The sequence below is a fragment of the Ornithorhynchus anatinus genome, chromosome 3 (genome assembly GCF_004115215.2).
Source record: "Ornithorhynchus anatinus isolate Pmale09 chromosome 3, mOrnAna1.pri.v4, whole genome shotgun sequence".
Taxonomy (NCBI): domain Eukaryota; kingdom Metazoa; phylum Chordata; class Mammalia; order Monotremata; family Ornithorhynchidae; genus Ornithorhynchus; species Ornithorhynchus anatinus.
In genome coordinates this window covers 120,618,287-120,638,223 of record NC_041730.1, presented here as the reverse complement: position 1 = coordinate 120,638,223, position 19,937 = coordinate 120,618,287, and the positions used below count along the sequence as shown (strand labels likewise).

The following is a 19,937-nucleotide window of genomic DNA, read 5'->3' as shown; positions in this document are numbered from 1 at the left end:
CTTATTCCCTCCTTCTCTTACCTTGTTAGATTTTCTACCACAACACAACACTGTCACTTGGCTCCTCTAAAACCGAACTACTCTCTGTACCTCATCGCCAACCCCTTGCCCAGATCCTGCCTCTGACCTGGAACTCCCTTCCCCTTCGTATCCAACAGACTATCACTCAATTCTCCTTCAAAGCCTTATTAAAATCACATCTCCTCCAAGATTCCTTCCCCGTCTAAGCCCTCATTCCCTCTATTCCTTCTCCCTCTGTGTCACCCTTTCCCTTGGATTGTACTCTTTATTCACCCCACACTCAGCCCTTCTGCATTTATGTACATATCCATCATTTATTTTAATGTCTGTCTCCCCTCTAGACTGTGAAATTCTTGTGGGCAGGAAATGGGCCCATCAGCTCTGTTATATTGTATTTTTCTAAGTGCTCGGTATAGTGCTCTGCACACAGTAAGGGTTCAATAAATATGATTGATTGATATAATAATGATAATTATGGTATTTGTTAAGTGCTTACTATGTGCAGAGCACTGTTCTAAGCCCCGGGGTAGATACAGGATAATCAGATTGTCCCATGTGGGGCTCACATTTTTAATCTCCATTTTTGCAGATGAGGTAACTGAGGCACAGAGAAGTTAAGTGACTTGCCCGAGGTCACACAGCAGACAAGTGGCGGAGCCGGGATTAGAACCCATGACATCTGACTCCCAAGCCTAGGCTCTTTCCACTAAGCCACGCTGCTTCTCTATGTACATAAGTACTGTGTATCAAAGCACTTAAGGATTACATAGCCAAATGCATAGTTGATGCAGAATGGAGGGCGGGTAGAGAAAATGAGGGCTTAGTCAGGGAAGGCCTTTTGGAGGAGAAGTGCTTTCACGAGGACTTTGAAGGTAGGGAGAGCAGGGGTTCCTAGGCTATGAAGAAGGAGGAAGCTCCAGGCCAGAAAGAGGATGTGGTCTAGAAGTCGTCGTCGAGATAGATGAGAGCAAGGTTGGAGTTAGGGGTTTAAAGTGGGCAGGTTGGGTTGTATTAAGAGATCAGTGAGAGCGAAAGCTGAATGAGTGCCTTAAAGTAGACGGTAAGGAGTTTCTGTTTGATGTGGATGTGGATGGGCAACTATTAGAGGTATTTGAAGGGTGGGGAGGTAGGAACTGAATTGTTCAGAGATTCACTGTTAGCGTCTCTAGGCCCGGGGCTTCTCAAAAATTCTCCTTAGCATTTTGAGGTCTTTATTAGGAGGTGGAAAGAGTATTTGATTTCACTTAAAACTCTGGCCTCCCTTCCTCTCCCTTTCTTGGTATTGAATCCTTCGACTTCTGCCCAAGAGAGTCAGGTCCAAGTTTGAGAGCAGAGAAGGAGGTCCTCAGATGGAAGGGGCAGCATGGGTCTGGGATTTGGAATTTCTCTCTTCCCATTCTGGCCCTGGCAACGGTGCTGATTCCGAAAGACCAGGAATCCTGGGGGCCGACAGGATCCTGAACCAGTTTTCTTCTTGAGGGTTGTGGAGGCGGAAAATTAAAGCAGAAGAAAAGTCAGTGAGGAAGGTGCAGGACACAAGTTTATTCTTGTGCATTTACCACAACGAGGTGTCTTTAAACCAAAGAAACGAACATGATTTCCATACGTCAAGCCGCAAACTCAGTTCTGTAGATGGGGCTGGGAGGCTCCTGTGACAGTTATTCTGCTGAGGCAGAAGCCAGGGGGCTGTGGACTGGAGGGAAATCTGAGCGAGACTTGCTAGGGGAGAAGGGTTTGGTTTGATTTTCTGTCCCTGCTCCCTTCTGGCGCCCCGCCCTGCACAAAGGGGCTAGGATTTGTTATGCACAGACCTAGTGAGCTTGACCGGAGAACTCCATTTCTGCTGCTCCATCTGCCTAACTGTTGGGAACTATGCCAGAAAAGCCTGGGTCTCCTCGCTCCCAGTGCTGTCTAGAGATAAGGAGACATGGGGGAACACTGCTTTTGGTGCTCTCTGCCCGTGCTGCCTGTGGCTGCCTGGAAATGGACGCCAGCAGACTTTCTACACTTGAGAAGGATAGATGGGGCAAGTTTAGATACATCCACAGAATGTACAGACTCTGAAAGCTGCCTTCTCCATCGCCCGCCAAGCTGGGCCGACACCCCTAGGCATCCGCGGCCATCCTCCATTCTGTCATCATTTGGCTCCCCTCCCATAGATCCTGCTGACAATCCCTCTCTTCCCTAAAGCCAGTGAGGCTCAACCAATACACGTCCCCCTTCCCCACACACCAGGCTCCATTAATACCCTTCTCACTCTCCACAGTTTCTGCCAATTCCCCTCTCACTGCCAAAGCCAATCTAGGCTTTGCCGACACCCATATATCCCCCTCTTCATCCTCTCCTTCCCAACCCGAGCTCGGCTTATGTTCTTCCCTCTGGCTTCTCTTGCCTCCTGGGCTCAGGGTTTCCCCTAAGGAGAGGTTTGGGTGATACCTTATAATCATTCTCAAAACTATTAGCTTCAATAAATACACTGGCTCAGTCCCGCAGTGACTGGGAACTGGGTCACTGCTGTATAAGAATTTACTTTCCCTTTTCCCACTTCCTACTCTCCCAAGTATCATCCCCTTATGAAACCTTTCCAGATCAGAGATACCCACTCTCCCCTCTTTTTGCTCTCCCGAGGAGCTCTCCCTCCCTATTCCCTTGTCCTGGGGAGCACAGAACGCTCAACCCCTGCAGAGTACGCATTCAGTGCCTCAAGTAACTTCTAGCCCTCTGAGCCTCACTCCAACATCTACAAACTTCCTTTCCCTCTAAAATGGATTCCCTCTGAAGCCCTCTCCTTTTCCCTCTCTCTCTCAGCTCTCATCCGGCTACCCCGAGCTATGGACAAGACCAGAATATGGTGAACGAGGGAGCCGGTTGGAGGGAGGTCACTGGAACAAAGAGAAGATTAGATGGAGAAGTCACCAGACAATCTGAGAGTGTCATCGCATCAGAAAATGAGCCTGAGACCGTGTGGCAGGCAGACGTGTCTCGGTGGACACAGAGCGAGTAGGAAGTGACTCAAAAAAGGGGCAGAGACCCTTTCAAGGACAACGCAGTAGTTGGTCTGCGGTCTGCCTGTGAACCTCTCTTCCCAACTCCGCTTTCCCAAAGCGAACTATCTCAGGAGCTCCTTCTGGGTTTACAGTTAGGCTCAAACAGCTCACTGTAATTAAAACTGAGAGGGAGACCGCTAGAGAGAGGAGGAAAGGCAGAGAGGGTGGGAAGAGAGAGGGAGGGAGGGAACAAAGTAGCAATTCAGTTTCTTGAGTCTGGGGGGTGCTCGGGTGGCAAAGCTGGTTCCAGGAGCCCTGAGGGGCTGTGCCCGGCTCACTGATGCCCAGCCCCAGGTCTCCACACGTTGGCATGCAACCCTGTTCTGGCAGCCGAGAACCGGGGCCGGGCCACCTGGAATCCAGAGGTCGAGGGGCTTGGGGAGGTTCCACGGCCCAGGTCGGGGGGCCGAGGGAACTCGGGGGGAGAAGATGGGCCGAGAGCCGAGGGGCTCCTGAGATTTTCCGGGAGCATCTCGGCCCTCCACACGGGCTCATCCAGTGTGGTGGCAGCCCGGGGTGCCAGGACAGTAGGGACCAGAGGCTCGGCGGTGGGCTGGGGGGCCGGGGTGGAGAAGCGGCGGATCTCACAGGCCCGGGTTGTCTTGGGTGGCCCCTGGGAGGCGGGGGCCTCCCCGGGACCAGGGGGAGGACTGGATAGAGGAGCCTCGTCGAAGCAGAACATGGCAGCCTTAAGCTGGTAGGGCTGGTGCCGCATGAAATCGATGGCCTTGATCCCCGGCTTGGCGGTAGCTGCTTTGGGCCCCTTGGTCTCAGCCTTGCTGGGCCGGGGGCGGGCGGCCAGGGGGAAGAAGGGCGAGTGGAGGGGGTTGTAGGCGATCGGGGGCGGGGCTCGGATGTTGGGTGAATATTTCCAGGAAGAGGGCAGAGAGGGGGTTGGGGAGGGACTCCGGGGCCGGGCCCCGGGACCGGGTGCGGCCTCCACCACGTACCTGTCCATCCGGCTCTGACGCCTGGCAAACAGGTCCCCGCCCCTCCCCTGGAGTCGGGGCCCTTCAGAAGCGGTGGCCGGGGCCACGGCACCGTTTACCAGGCGGTCTGGGGGGCGTTGGGGAGAGGGCTTGGGGGCCACGGGAGGTGGGGTCTTGAGCCCACATCCCCCCGGGGACTGCATGAAGTTGCACGCCTCGGCACCCAGACTCAGGAAGTCTTCCTCGGGGCCGGACTCGGCACCCCCAGCCCCGCTCCCAGCCCTGCTCCCGGCCCCGGGTCCGTTCCCGGCCCTGCTCCCGGCCCCGGCCGGATCCGCCCGGGGCTTCTCATCCAGGTTCTGCACCAGCGACAGCAACTCCGGGTTCGGCGAGTTCTTCTTCTCCTCGCCGCCGGAGCGGAACATCTGCTTTCTGGCCCCCCGCCTCCGGGCTTCCTGCAGGATCCCGGTGCGAGCCGCTGGGATGGCAATACGCTGCTCCCGGGGGCTCGGGGCCTCGGGGACCCCTGAGCGCTGGAGGGTGGGGGTCGGGATAGAGTCAGGGGCCCGTTGGGGGGTCGGCGTGACCGCGGGAAGTTGGGGGGGGCCTCCAGGCCGGGAGGGTGCAGACAGGAAGATGGAGGCTGTGGAGGTCATGGCCGTGGAGGCTGTGCTGGGTGATGACCTGGGCTCGGGAGCCTGCCCGGCCCCCAGCGGGGTGAGGGGCCGCCCGGGGGCAGGGATGTAGAGCGAGGTGGTGGCCAGTACAGGGCCGGGAGTAGGACGTGCGGCCCCCACAGAGGTGAACGGTGCAGAGGGGCCGGTCCCTCCGGGAGAAGGGGTTGCGAGTGAGGTTGGGGCCGGATTAGGGCCTCCAGTTGAGGTGGGCGAGAAAGGGGTTGGAGCAGAGCTGGGTCTCGGGGGGGAAGGAGTCAAGAACGGGGGTGGGGCCGGGCTGGGGCTCTCGACGATTTTCTTGGGGCCTAGGGGCCGGAAGATGACGGAGGAGGTGACCGGACGCTGGCCCGGGTCTCCGAGGGAGAAAGGCCTGGCGGATCGGTTGAAGAGGCCAGAGGTCGAAGCGGAGGCCACGCCTCCCGGAGGCAGGGGGCTGGGCCCGGGGACCGGACCCAGGGCGGGCGAAGGGCCCGGGGGCAGCAGAGTCGCTCCAGGGGGGGTGCTCTGAGCACGTGGAGGTGGAGGGCTCTGCCCGTTCAACAGAGCCGGAGGGCCCGGAGGGACGTTCTCGGGCTGGGCGTGGGTGGAGAGCTGCTCCCGGGAGCCCCAGCTGACCCGCTGCCTCTGCTGCTCAAACAGTTGTGCCCCCCGGCCCGAGGCCTCGCTCAGGACCCTGCCCCCGCTCTGCCCCCCTGCTGACTCCGGGCGGGGAGGCGCCATGTCCAGATAAGCGCTGTCCCAGTCTGACTGGTTGGTCATGCTGCGGGCGTCCGAGAAGGCTTCCTCGTCTAGCTCGGACTCACTGGTGGGCGGGATGCCGTCCTCCTCCTCCTCTTCTGCAGCTCCCGGTCCGGCCCCGGCTCCGACCCCGGCCCCGGCCCCGAAGCTGACCAGGGTGTACTTCTTGGCCCGCTGTCGCCGCTTTTTAAACATAAGCACCCCCTTGGAGTGGGGGTTGGGTGCGTCGGTCAGCAGCGAAGCGATGGTTCGGCACTTGGTCTTGGCCTCCTTCACGTTCTTCTCCTGAACGCTCTCTGCACGCTGCAGCTCTGAGGGCGTGGAGATCGGGGAAGAGGCGTCAGCGGTCCCGAGACCACCCCAACCCGCGGGCCGCGACCCTAACCCTCATCCACACCAGACCGCCCCCGAGTCTCTCAAGGCCTCCTTCCAACAGTTCTTGTCCCTCTTCCGCTCTAGGGCTCTGCCGGACCCCGGGGCTTTTGGCCCCACAGTTCACATTCAACCTGCTCCATCCACGCGGGGACCACCAGAGGCAGGATAAGCAGAGATGAGGGGCGTCAAGTGGGGAGAGGGAGACAGTGAAAGGTGAAACCAAGGACAACTGTAAAGAAGGACAGACCTAGCTGGCCGCATGCTACCCCTTCGCTGCCCACTCCCACCCCCACCTCCACATCCCCCCCCTCCAGGTCACTACTCCTGTCCCTGGGTCCCCCCCATTCCAGAGTTCTCCCAAAAGCAGAGAGGCAGATAAAACCGAGGCTCCCTCTCCTTCCACCCAGCCCCGAAAGTGTGGCTGGAAACCCGGCACCTCTCCCGACAGCAAGTTAGGTTACGCAAGGCTGTGGAGACCTGGCTGTCCACTGAGCCTTCAACCATCACCTGAGTCAGAAATATCTATAAAATGCCCCCAGGGCAGTATTTGCCCTCAGAAAACCTCCTTCCCGCTTACCTCCACCCCCTCACCTCCTCACCCAAGTACTACTTCCCATCCCAGAGTGCTCGCTGTGGAGAGTCCTATGCTGACAGGGCAGCAATAATCCTGGACCAACTGCTTGCACACGTGTGCACACACACACACACACACATCAGGTCAACAACCTCTTGCCCCAATACCCCCTCCTCAGTGCTACTCACAGCTATGACTCTTAGACTCCCCAAGTAGGGAGCGGGACACCAAGGACATCTCAAGGATGTGAACCGAGCTGAGGAGACCGGGCTCCTTCTGAGGCCAGAGCTGCCGTCATGGCCTGGTCTGGTCAGAGAGCTGCCACGGGCTAGCGCTCAGGACCCCTATGCCAGGAGAGCTCCTGGCAGTGACTGTGCCCCCAGGTACCACGTGGGGGGAGAAGAGGAGGCGGAGTCCAAGAGTCATCTGAGAGGTGCCCGCTCCACTGTGTGCCGGGTGACCCCAGGAACCCCCCGCCAGCCTCTCCCCCGGCCCCCAGCCTTCATCTGCTTTCATTACCAACCCCACACTATACACAGCACACAGTAAATTTACGTTCACAGGCGCTCACACGCTTCCCCACACGAGCTTACACGAGTTCTCCTACATTGATTCACTCCCGTTCTCATTCATATGTACACACTTCCACGTTTTCTCAAACTCACACTGCATCTTCACCCGGGCTCTGTCACTCAGGTGCGTGTTTTCCGCCCGTTGCTCATAAACATGCTGGCAAACGAAGGTGCACCACACACATATACACACAGAGACACACGTAACCACACACGACTCCCAGGACACAGCCACATAATTGGCTTGTCACCTGAGCCCCAAGAGAAGAGGAAGCCTCAGACGGTCCGGTCCTGAAGACTCCCCGCGAGGTTCTCCCTGCCCTCCGGAGACTCCGGAGCTATGGAGAGGGGCGGTACCTGCATAGGGCTGGTCAGGGCGCTCAGAGCTGGGGGCTGGGCCTGGAACTTTGTCCCAGCCACCGTGGCCATGAGGCTCACAGCTTTCCATGCCGAGTGGAACGAAGGGCAGAGGCTCCTGGAGCAGGACCAGCCCCCCGACCACCCCCGCGCCTTTTAAAGTCGCCCTTTGTCTCCGGCCCCCACTGCCAGCAGCTGTGAGCTCACCACGCTATTTCTGGCTCGGTCTCCCCCTCCCGCCCAGCCCACCGCCGGACTTGATGGACGCAGGCACCTGTCCCCACCTCCCCACCCCTCTTGCTAGAGAAGACAATGAGTCTTTCGAGCCTGCAACATGAGGTCTGCAGAACCAAAAATACCTCCAGGCCGAACACCATAACTCCACATGAGGTGGAGGGTGTGGCAAAGTCGGGGAAACGGACTAACGCTCAGTGATGTCTCTGAGATTTTTCACCAAAAAGCCAAGTCGAAAGTGCTAAGACCAAGTGCTAAGACTGACCAGAGTTCCCCGGTTTTTTTGTTTGCTTTTTTTTAAACACAGATTTATCTTTATGGGCTGGCCGGTCCGAGGGCTGCTAAGCCAGGATCGGGGCAGCTTCAGGGTAGCCTGGAATTCACCCAGTGGCCCGGGTCAGGTCCACAGTTGCCCTGAAGAGAGGAAGTATATTCTGGGCTAAATTCTGGTTCTTGATCTCTCCTTGAGGGTTCTAATGGTTCAGAGAGAGGCCAAAGAGGCTCAGTCCCCCCATTCAGTTCCTCAGACCTCTTGGTAAAGGGGTCTGGGGGTGTCCAAGGGTCTCTTCTGGATTCTTGGGACCGGAGGGGAGGGGAAAGGATGGGAAGGAAGCAGAATCCCATCCCCCTGTCCAGGGCATCATTTCCCCTGGAATGAGCCCAGAATATTTCACAGCTGTCCCAGGATTTGGGGATGTGGAGAGTGCTGCTAGAATCCTAACTTCTGCTGTTGAATGACCTCTAGTTTATGGTGGAATGATAATGCTGCCAGAAGCCCCATTGACAAACCAAAACATGCCAATAAGTAGCCCTTCTATCCTCTCTACCGGGTCGGAGTTTCTCTCTCTCTTGGATTTTTGGTGCCTCTCTGGGGACTCTAGTCTTTTCCTCCATCAGAGCACCTCACAACCTCCTTTCCGGAGGGGCCATGTGGCTCAATGGTCACCGAATCTTGGAATCATTATGGAGGACTTGAAACAAGGTAAGCCTGAACTTGGGGCTGGCTGGGGTTGGGGAAACTTGGGAATCGGGTAGAGATGGAGGGCAGAGGAGCCAGGAAGACAATGGAAGGGGAGGCTAAGGCCCTGGAGACCAGACAAGGAGGAGTTAGAGAGCTAGGCCTTCTCTTCCCCGCCACAGCCTTCCTGCCCAGGGTCCCCACTGACGCAGCCAGAGTGGCAGGGAAGCCCTTGGGAAAGAGCTGGGTGGGAAGGGCTACTCTCCGTTTTGGCTCCACAGCAGGAACCATAAATAGAATCCTGCCTCAGATAAGCAGAGCCCCCCTCAGCCCTGTTCTACATTCCTTCTGCAGATAAGGAGCACTGAGTACCCTCCCCCACATCCCTCACTTCTTCTCTCCCTAAGTCTTCTTCTCTCACCTAGAGACCCCAATAAAAAGCACAGCCCAGACCCCTCCTGAAGGCAGTCAAAACCCAACATCACAGCTTCCCTGGAGCATAAGCCTCCCTCCTGCCCTCCCACGATCCCTTCCCAACACAGACCTGATAGGCCGCACAACACTGTACCTGCAAATAGTTGACATGTCCCCCCACGCCCCCTACCAGTCTTGACTCTGTTCGCCTGCAAATACGCCCTGACGTCTCTCTCAGTCACTTACCGTGCCCTGACTGTGCTCCTGCAAATACACCCTGACACCCCCCACCCCCCGCCCCCCATCCCCCATCATGGCTGGGCAGAAGCAGCTGGGCCTTCCTACCACAGTGATTCAAGTGGGAAAAAATAACCCAGCCATGGTAGGAGGAAGGTCCTGAGAATGGTCCCCGCCCCACTCCCTCCTCAGGACCCCTCCCCACAGAAAGGGGCTGAAAGACAAAACTTGAAGCCCAGAGCTCAGAGGGATCTCATGGGAACACCCAGGATTGTAGGAACTAGGAAACAGATTCTCAATTAGGTCTAGAATTGGAGGTCCACTCTTGGATTTGGAATAGTACTGGGAGCCAAATTTGGTGGTGTGAGATTGCGGAGTCTGGAGTGGACTGGGATCTGGGATCCAACTCTTGACTGGAGAAGGATTTGGGATCAAGTGCCTGGGAAGGAATGGGAGCTGGGGTATGCCAGACCCATTATTGGAGGATCGGAGAAGGAAGAATGAGGTCTAAATTATAGCAGGGTCTGGGGTTCAGGGTCTGGGTTGGGGCAGGCCTTGGCATCGGGGTCTGAGTCCAAGGGAGAGTGGGTTCAAAGATTGGGTCAGGCAGCCCTTTGGATGAGATGGGCCAGAGAAGCAGCAGTGCCTAGTGGAAAGAGCACTGGGGGTCAGAGGACCTGGCTTCTAATCCTGACTCTGCCATATGTCAGCTGTGTGGCCTTGGGCAGGTTACTTAACTTTTCTGGGCTTCAGTTACCTCATCTGCAAAATGGGAATTAAAAGACTGTGGGCCCCGTATGGGATGGGAACTGGATCCTACCTGATTAGCTTGTATCTTCCCCAGCACTCAGTATGGTGCCTAGCACAAACTAAGTGCTTAACAAATACCATAACAAAAAATGGGCAGGCTTTGGTCCCCGTGGCAAAGCCTGAGTTTTGAGATTTCTGTCACTAGCCCTGCCTCCTGCACTGTTTTTCATTGTGGCGTGCTCAGCCCTGGGAAGAAGACTGTTGGTCAAAGGTGTCTTGGATCCACTCCCTCCTTGAAAACAGTTTCCTTTCTCTCCGCCTCTTCTTTTTTTTTATGGTGTTTGTTAAGCTGCTTACTATGTACCAGGGACTGTACTAAGGGCTGGGGTAGATAGATGGAGCTCACAGTCTTAATCCCCATTTTGCAGATGAGGTAACTGAGGTCCAGAGAAGTGAAGTGACTTGCCCCAGGTCACACAGCTGACAAGTGGCAGAGCCGGGATCAGAACCCAAGTCCTTCTGACTCCCAGGCCCGTGCTCACCGCCTCTCTCCTCATGCAATATTTTCCTTGATTACCGCCGCCCAACCAAGGCAACCTCAGCACTGAAGGTGGAGGGTGCTAATGATCACAGGGGCCCGCAGCCCACCCCTCCCTAAGTGGGCTCGCCCCCCTCGGTTTCTCTTTGGGGCTCCTGAGGCTGTGGCATGACCAGCGAGGTCACAGTCGCCACCCTTGCCATTCTGTCTTTGTCGCTCTGGTTGGGCCTAACTGGGATCCGGCAGGGTTTGAGACTGGGCAGGAACTCACTAGCTTCTTTGGCCTTCTGAGCGTAGCTGGTGGTCAGTTCTTCGTCCAGAGGGTAGGGCACCGGCCCCACCATGGGGATGAGAAGGGCTCCAGGACGAGGGGAGCCCTGGGGCAGCAGCGAGGCCTCGGACGGAAGGGGCTGCACGGATCCTGCCCTGTCCCAGCCCGGGGAGCTCCCCCGGCCTTCCCCTGGTGTGGGGGAGGTAGGGGTGGTTGGGGTGGGCTCCGCAGGGCTGTCCCACGAGGAGATCTCGTCCAGCGGGGCGGGCCGGGGGTCACCACGGCGACGAGACCGGCGGGTCTTCTCTTGCGTCCGAGGCCCGTCGGCGTCGCTGTCCGTCTCCCCGTAGTAGGCCTCGCTGCTCGGCGGGGACTGCAGGCTGCTCGGCTGCGGTTGCCGGTCGGCTGGGGCCCCGGGGGGCTCGGGGCTCAGGGGAGACTGGGGAGATAGCACACGCAGCTCCCCTGGGGACGGTGAGCGCACAGGATCCACGCCCCCAAACCTGCAAGGGATGGGGAAATGGGGAAGGGGGGAGGGTTTAGGGAGACAAACCGAGAAAGGCGGAGGGCCTGGAGAGGAAGCCTCTGGGGTGGAGACAGAACACGTGCGTTCATTCAGTCGCATTTATGGAGCACTTAATGAGCGCGAAGCACTGTTCCAAGTGCTTGGGACACTACGATGCAACAACAGACATATTCCCATTCTCACACATACATGCGCGTGTGTGCACATCACAGACATCCATCACCCAGTTAGGCAAGACATCAATCCTTCCAACCATTACATATATATGGGCATCCACACCCACACACTTCGCAACACTCTGCACCTGACTCAGGACCCAGATTTATAATAATAATAATAATGGTTTTTGTTAAACGCTTACTATTTGCACCGTGGTACTTACAGGTTAATCAGGTTGGCACAGTCCCAGATGGGTCCCAAATTCTTAATCCCCATTTTACAGGTAAGGTAACTGAGGCCCAGAGTAGTGAGGTGACTTCTCCTCTTATCTCTCTGGCCGGTCATTCTCGGTCTCCTTCACAGGCTCCTCCTCCCCCTCCCATCCTCTAACTGTTGGGGTTCCCCAAGGCTCAGTTCTTGGCCCTCTTCTGTTTTCCATCTACACTCACTCCCTTGGTGCACTCCTCCGCTCTCACGGCTTCAACTATCATCTCTATGCAGAGGACACACAGATCTACATCTCTGCCCCTGTCCTCTCCACCTCCCTTCAGGCTCGTATCTCCTCCCGCCTCCAAGACGTCTCTACCTGGATGTCTGCTCGCCACCTAAAACTCAACATGAGCAAGACTGAGCTCCTCATCTTCCCTCCCAAGCCCTGTCCTCTCCCTGACTTCCCTATCACCGTGGACGGTACGACCACCCTTCCCGTCTCTCAGGGCCGCAGCCTCAGTGTCATCTTTGACTCGGCTCTCTCGTTCACCCCACACATCCGATCTGTCACCAAAACCTGCTGGTCTCACCTTTATAATATAGCCAAGATCCGCTCTTTCCTCTCCACCCAAAAGGCTACCTTACTGCTACGGGCTCTCGTTATATCCCGGCTAGATTACTGTGTCAGCCTGCTCTCTGATTTTCCTTCCTCCTCTCTCTCCTCGCTCCAGTCTATTCTTCACTCCGCTGCCCGGCTCATCTTCCTGCAGAAACGCTCTGGGCCTGTCACTCCCCTTCTTAAAAACCTCCAGTGGTTGCCTATCAACCTCCGTGCAAAACAAAATCTTCTCACTCTAGGCTTCGAGGCTCTCCATCACCTTGCCCCTTCCTACCTCCCCTCCCTTCTCTCTTTCTACCGCCCACCCCACACGCTCCGCTCCTCCGCCGCCCACCTCCTCACCGTCCCTCGGTCTCGCCTATGCCGCCATCGACCCCCGGGCCACGCCCTCCCGCGGTCCTGGAACGCCCACCCTCCTCACCTCCACCAAACTAATTCTCTTTCCCTCTTCAAAACCCTATTTACAGCTCACCTCCTCCAAGAGGCCTTCCCAGACTGAGCTCCCTTTCTCCCTCTACTCCCTCTACCATCCCCCGACCCTTCATTTCTCCTCAACTAAACCCTCTTTTCTCCCCATTTCCCTCTGCTCCTTCCCCTCTCCCTTCCCATCCCCTAAGCACTGCATTCATCTGCTCAACTGTATATATTTTCATTACCCTATTTATTTTGTTAATGAAATGTACATCGCCTTGATTCTATTTATTTGCAATTGTTTTAATGAGATGTTCATCCCCTTGATTCTATTTATTGCTATTGTTCTTGTCTGTCCGTCTCTCCCAATTAGACCGTAAGCCCGTCAAAGGGCAGGGACTGTCTCTGTTACCGATTTGTACATTCCAAGCGCTTAGTACAGTGCTCTGCACATAGTAGGCGCTCAATAAATACTATTGAATGAATGAATGAATGAATGAACTTCCCCAAGGTCACAGAGCAGAGAAGTGGCGGACCCACAACCTTCTGACTCCCAGGCCTGTGCTCTATCTGCTACGCCATGCTGCTTCCTAACCCAAATCCAGCCAAGACCAGGAGGCCTAGGCCACGCCAGTGGTGTGTTCTCCCAAGTGCTTAGTAGTGTGCTCTGCATGGAGTAAGACCTCAATAAATGCCACTGCCCGAGTGATTGTTGGGTGGTGCTGCTGCACATATCGGGGTTTGTTGTTCCAGTAGTCATGAAGACCACTCACTGGACACGCATGAAATCACTGCACTTACCTAGCCGCATTCCACTACTAGGTGTCAATCTCTCCCTAACCGAATCCAACCCTAAATTGGGAGACCAGATTTTGTGGGTAATAATAATGATCGGATTTGTTAAGTGCTTACTACGTGCCAGGCACTGTACTAAGCACTGCAGTGGATATAAGCAAATCCAGTTGGACACAGTCCCTGTCCCGCATGGGCTCATAGTCTCACTCCCCATTTTACGGATGAGGAAATGGAGGCACAGAGAAGCGAAGTGACTTGCCCAAGGCCACACAGCAGACAAGTGGTGGAGCCGGGACGAGAACCCATGACCTTCCGACTCCCAGGCCGTGTTCTACCTACTATGCCATGCTGCTTCTCTGGTTTGCCTTGGCCAGGGATCTAGCACAACATCACGCATAGGCTCAAGTTGCTATCAGTCAATCAATCAATGGTATTTACTGATCACTTACAATGTACAGAGTACTGTACTAAGCGCTTGGAAGAATACAACAGAATTAGAAGACACGTTTCCTGCCCACAAGGAGCTTACTGTCTAGAGGGGGAGGCAGATGTTAATAGGCTAGCTGCATGAAACCGAAAATGGATGGGGAGAGAGAGGCTGGGTTTTAAGGAAAGGGAAAGGGCCTGTAGTGGGGGCATGGCCGGGGAGGGGTGTGGGCCAGAGAGCATCTCTACCTTTTAACCATGAGGAGCAAGCTGGTGCCAGAGGCATCGATGAGACTCATAGCACTGGCATGGGAGAGGTCAGCACAGGTCGTCCCATTGATGGAGAGCAACTGGTCCTGTTCTCGTAGCCCAGATCTGCCGGCTTGGCTCCGCCTCCGGATCTGAGGGGTCGGAGGGCACAGTTCAGTCAGAGCAGTCACAGTCAGTCAATCAATCAAATCAATCCCTCGTATTGAGCACTTACTGTGTGCAGGGCACCGTACTAAGCGCTTGGGAGAGTACAGTGTAACAGAGCTGGTACACATGTTCCCTGCTCACAAAGAGCTTACAGTCAGGAGGAGGTGACAGACAGTAATACAAATAAATCAATAAATAATCGATGTGTCTACATAATTGCCATGGGGCTGTGGGAGGGTGAATAGAATGCAAATCCAAGTTGCAAGGGTCAATCACAATTGGGGGGAAGGGACAGATGGTGACAATTACTCTTCTCCCATCAAAACCTTATTGAAGGCTCATCTCCTCCAAGAGGCTTCCCTGACTAAACCCTCCTTTCGTCTTCTCCCACACCCTTCTGCGTCACCCTGAAATGCTACTTTCATTCATTCCACCCTCCCAGGCCCACAGCACTTATGTCCATATCTGGAATTTATTTATTTATACAAATGTCTGTCCCCCTGTCTTGACCGTAAGCTCACTGTGGGGAGAGAATGTGCTCATTCATTGTTATATTCTACTCTTCCAAGGCTTAGTACAGCTCTGCACACAGTAAGTGCTGGATAAATAGGATTGACTGACTGACTGAGAGGTGTAAGGGGAGATGAGAGGCCTAGTGTACACAGGGTGAAAGAGCGGGCAGCGCCCCTTAGTCCAGTCTCAGCACCCGGCAGGGTTCAGCGGGGCTCAGTGGAAAAAGCCTGGGCTTAGGAGTCAGAGGTCATGGGTTCGAATCCCAGATCTGCTACTTGTCAGCTATGTGACTGTGGGCAAGTCACTTAACTTCTCTGTGTCTCAGTTACCCCATCTGTAAAATGGGGGTTAACTGTGAGCCTCACGTGTGACAACCTGATTACGCTGTATCTACCTCAGGGTTAGAACAGTGTTCTGCACATAGTAAGCCCTTAACAAATACCAACATTATTATTATTATTTCTGCTCGTCCCCGCTGGGCACTGGAGTGGGATCATAGGCTTGTCTTGCATCTGGACCTTGAGCCCAGTTGGGAGCTGGGGGCCTATCTTGTCTCCCATCGGTTGTCCAGGGACAAAGAGGGTATCCTGCCTCGGGAGCCACTGAGGGGATTAGGTAAATACTCCAGGGGTGTTTACAAAACTACCACCCTGCTCCTGAGGCTTTGCGGCCACCATCCTCGCCTCTGATGCCCCGGGGGCGATAACCCTGGCTCGGTTGGCTCTGTCACTGCTGCTTGATGGTTGATGGTGGTGGTAGAAGATGGTGGAGAGAATGAGGACCCGCTTCCTTTCCTCCTCCTCCTCCCCCTCCTCCCTTAGACTGTGAGCTCCTTGTGGGACAGGACTGAGTCCAATCTGATTATCTTGTATCTACTCTGGAATTTAGTACAGCGCTTGGCACATAGTAAGCGCTTAACTAAATACCACAAACTACTCCCCCTCTGCCCTTTCTCTCTTTTTTATCCTCTTCTCTCCATCTGTCTTTCTTTCCCTGAGCTCCAGTACTGATTGTGACCTTTTTTTTTAAATGGTATTTGTTAAGCAATTACTATGTCCAGGCGCTGTTCTAAGCGCTGGGGTATTCATTCATTCAGTTTTATTTATTGAGCACTTACTATGTGCAGAGCACTGTACTAAGCGCTTGGAATGGACAAATCAGTAACAGATAGAGACAGTCCCTGCCCTTTGACAGGCTTACAGTCTAAAATCGGGGGAGACGGACAGACAAGAACAATGGCAATAAATAGAGTCAAGGGGAAGAACATCTCGTAAAAACAATGGCAACTACATGGTAGATACAAGGTAATGAGGTTGGACCCAGTCCATGGGACCTCACCTCCTCCAAGAGGCCTTCCCAGACTGAGCTCCCCTTTTCCCTCTGCTCCCTCTACCCCCCCCTTCACCTCTCCGCAGCTAAACCCTCTTCTCCCCCTTTTCCCTCTGTTCCTTCCCCTCTCCCGTCCCCTCCCCTCAGCACTGTACTTGTCCACTCAACTGTATATATCTTCATTACCCTATTTATTTTGTTAATGAGATGTACGTCACCTTGATTCTATTTATTTGCTATTGTTTTAATGAAATGTTCTTCCCCTTGACTCTATTTATTGACACTGTTCTTGTCTGTCTGTCTCCCCTGATTAGACTGTAAGCCTGTCAAAGGGCAGAGACTGTCTCTATCTGTTACTGATTTGTCCATTCCAAGCGCTTAGTACAGTGCTCTGCACATAGTAAGCGCTCAATAAATACTACTGAATGAATGAATGAATGAATTAATTAATTAATTACCTCATCAGGCTCCAGAATGGAGTGGAGAGCTTTTCTTTCCTCCATTAAGCCGTGGAGCCAGTTGGGGGCTATTTGAGCCTGAGTTAGAGGCTTCTACCTCTTCTCTCAAAGCCAAAACTCCTTACACCTCACCTCCTTGAAGTCCCACTCTCCAATACTCCTCCCCAAAATTTATTAACTTTTGTTTTTATTTTGCTTGTCATCAATGAAATTTATTGAGCGCTTAGTAGGTGCAGAGTACTGAGTACATTGTTATTGTACATTTGTCTTTGTGTTTTACGCTGTATTAATATTTTATTGTAGCTTGACTCAGTGGAAAGAGCACGGGCTTTGGAGTCAGAGGTCATGGGTTTGAATCCCGGCTCTGCCACTTGTCAACTGTGTGACTGTGGGCAAGTCACTTAACTTCTCTGTGCCTCAGTTACCTCATCTGTAAAAAATGGGGATTAAGACTGTGAGCCCCACGTGGGACAAACTGATTCCCCTGTGTCTACCCCAGCGCTTAGAACAGTGCTCTGCACATAGTAAGCGCTTAACAAGTACCAACATTATTATTATTATTACTCCCGCATTTGGATTTCTACCCTTTATTCATCCCACCCTCAGCCCCACAGCATTTATGTATATAACCGTAATTTATTTTAATATCAGTTTTCCCCTCTAGATTGTAAACTTGTTGTGGTCAGGGTACATCTTCCAAATCTGTTATGTTGTATTCTCCCAAGCACTTAATATGGTGGTCTGCACACAGTAAACACTCAATAGATATGATTGATTGATTGATTGATGTGTCTGGCTCCGGTCCACTCCCCCACTTCTAGTCATAAATTGTGAGCCCCTAGAGGGACGGGGTCCGGGTCTAATTCCCACCTTTGCGACTCTTCCTCGTGCTCTGCATGCAGTAAGTGCTTATTAAATACTATTACTCCTCCTCTTCCTCCTCCTATTACCCCTGACTCCCTCGCATTCAAAATGACAAATTGGCTCCCTGCTGGCCAACAGCTCTTCAGTCTGTGGAGCCATCCTATCTGCACAACCAGGCCAGACACCTAAGTGACAGCCCCGTCCCCACTAGGGCTGGATACTCCCATCGGGAATGATGGATGAGCCTCGGTCCCAAGGCTTCAGGCCTGAGAACCTGTGCAGAGGAATCGATTACAGTGCCACTGGATCGGGTGTTACCGCTCAGGCTGACTCCTTCTCGCCGGTCATAACCCTACTGGGACATGGGGCTCAGGGAGCAAGTAGGAGGGAGGGGGGTGGGCCGGATGAGTACATGAGGGCCCAGAGAGGTACGGAATTCCATCTGAGGAACCCAGACCTGACTCTTTTCTCTCCTCAAATCCATTCCCAGGCCGGCCCCTTCTCTTGGGGCCATCAGAGAAGAGCACATTCTACCCCTTTTGGAGTCTTCGAGCGCTTGGCAGGGAGAGGAGGGAAGAGGACTCAGAGTTTGCCGACTCGAAACCTGGGCCGCTGGAACCGATCCCCCATCTTCTCCCCACCCCCACCATAACCTCCACACTGGAGACAGCCCTCTGGAGAACAGGGAGCTGAGGCAGGTCTCCCCACCCCCCCACTGACCAGGCCTCCATATGTCCCCGTCCAAAGCTCGGACAACGACCCCTTCCTTCAAACTTGAGGTACGAGTGGACTCTTCCTCCCCACTGGAGTTCCTTAGGCCCCTCCCTTCCCAGTCTCTCACTGTCCTTCCTTCTCCCTTCCTCACCCAAGTCCGAACGCCCACTCCTCCACTCGCCCCATTCTACCCCCGCCGTCCTGGCCCAGGCTACGGTTTGGAGTGCTGGGCCCCCCGCCTCCCCCTTACCTTGGACACCTGCAGGGGTCTCTTCTGTTCCGCACCCCCCTGTAGCCGGAAGCCCCAGGGGGCCCCCCCGGACAGGCTGACCAGCACCTCCTCCTCATTGCCCATGGCTCAGCTCAACCTGTCCCCCCCGCCGCTCAGACACCGCACTGGAAAAAGAACCTGTGGGGCTGGAGCCCCTGTCTCGTCCTGTCCCGCTGACCCCGGTCCCCTCCTCCTCCCCCCACCCCACCCCCTTGCGGGTGGAATCGGCCCCAGGCTCTGCCTTCGGCCAACGCTGCCTGCCACACGTGTCCCGTCAATCTCCTCCGGCCCAGATCAGAGCCGAGCTCAAAATAGCAGCTGGCTGCCCCCCTCTCCCAGTCCCCTACCAGCTGTGCCGCTCCGTGGCCTGAGGATAATTTTAGCCCGAATTCCCCGCTCTCCTGTGTCGTCCCCACTTTGGCCTTTCGGAGTCCCTCGCTTCGGGCGCCTAACGCTTGGTCCTCAGGCCCGCGACCGGCACCTCTGGCCCCTCAACTGCTGCTCCTTCCGCCCAAGCAGGGCGGGGTGAGGGGAAATAGCAACTCCCCTGCCGCCCGTGTAGTCCTCCAGTCTAGGGAAACGGAATACAGGATCCCAAGCCCGCAGCCAGAGCAACTGCCTCTCAACACCTACGTCTTTACTCCGCTCCTAAGGGAGATGGGCAGATGGAGCCACCTCAGAGTGCAACTGGAAGGGTGTGGCAGAACGTGGTCATTACCTGGTAGAATGGGAAAAGCATCTACATTGCATGGGGCATGACCTGCGGCACAGACGCCAATCAATCGATGACATTTCTTGAGCACCTACCTTGTGAAGAGCATTGTACTAAGTGCTTGGGGTAATACGATACAAGAGAGGAGCTACTTGGTCTAGTAGAAAGCACATGGGCCTGGGAGTCAGAAGTTCATGGGTTCTGATCCCAGCGCCACCACTTGCCTGCTGTGTGACCTTTGGTAAATCACTTAATTTCTCTATGCCTCAGTTTCCTCATCTGTAAAATGGGGATTCAAAACCTATTTGACCATGTCTGATTCCTATGCGGGTATTCTTTTCCAGTCCTTTGTACAGTGCTTGGCACACGGCAAGCACTTAATGAATACTATTATTACTAATACCAGTCTCCAGAAGCAGCGTGGCTCAGCGGAAAGAGCCCAGGGTTGGGAGTCAGAGGTCGTGGGTTCTAATCCCGGCTCCGCCGCTTGCCAGCTGTGTGACTTTGGGCAAGTCACTTCACTTCTCTGGGCCTCAGTTACCTCATCTGTAAAATGGGGATGAAAACTGTGAGCCCGAGGTGGAACAACCTGATCACCTTGTATCCCCCAGTGCTTAGAACAGTGCTTTGTACATAGTAAGCACTTAACAAATACCACCATTTATTTATTTATTTTTTATTTAGACTGGGAGCTCCATGTGGGACAGAGACGGTGTCTGACCTGATTAACTTGTATCTCCCCCAGAGTTCAGATCAGTGCTTGACACATAGTAAGCGCTTAATGAATACAATAGTAAAAGTAATGACAATGATGATGATAA

The 19,937-nt window shown here is 54.6% G+C and overlaps 1 protein-coding gene across 1 annotated transcript; it reads right to left on the bottom strand.

Moving 5' to 3' along the window:
• Positions 1–1,543: 1,543 nt before the first annotated feature.
• SYNPO2L (synaptopodin 2 like) lies at positions 1,544–18,572 on the bottom strand. The gene is made up of 4 exons (XM_029058931.2): positions 18,384–18,572; positions 14,088–14,239; positions 10,693–11,195; positions 1,544–5,723 (listed from the first exon to the last, which is right to left on the bottom strand). Exons 1-4 carry the CDS (start codon positions 18,486–18,488, stop codon positions 3,343–3,345), a joined length of 3,141 nt encoding a protein of 1,046 aa, XP_028914764.1. The 5' UTR covers positions 18,489–18,572; the 3' UTR covers positions 1,544–3,342.
• Positions 18,573–19,937: the final 1,365 nt, after the last annotated feature.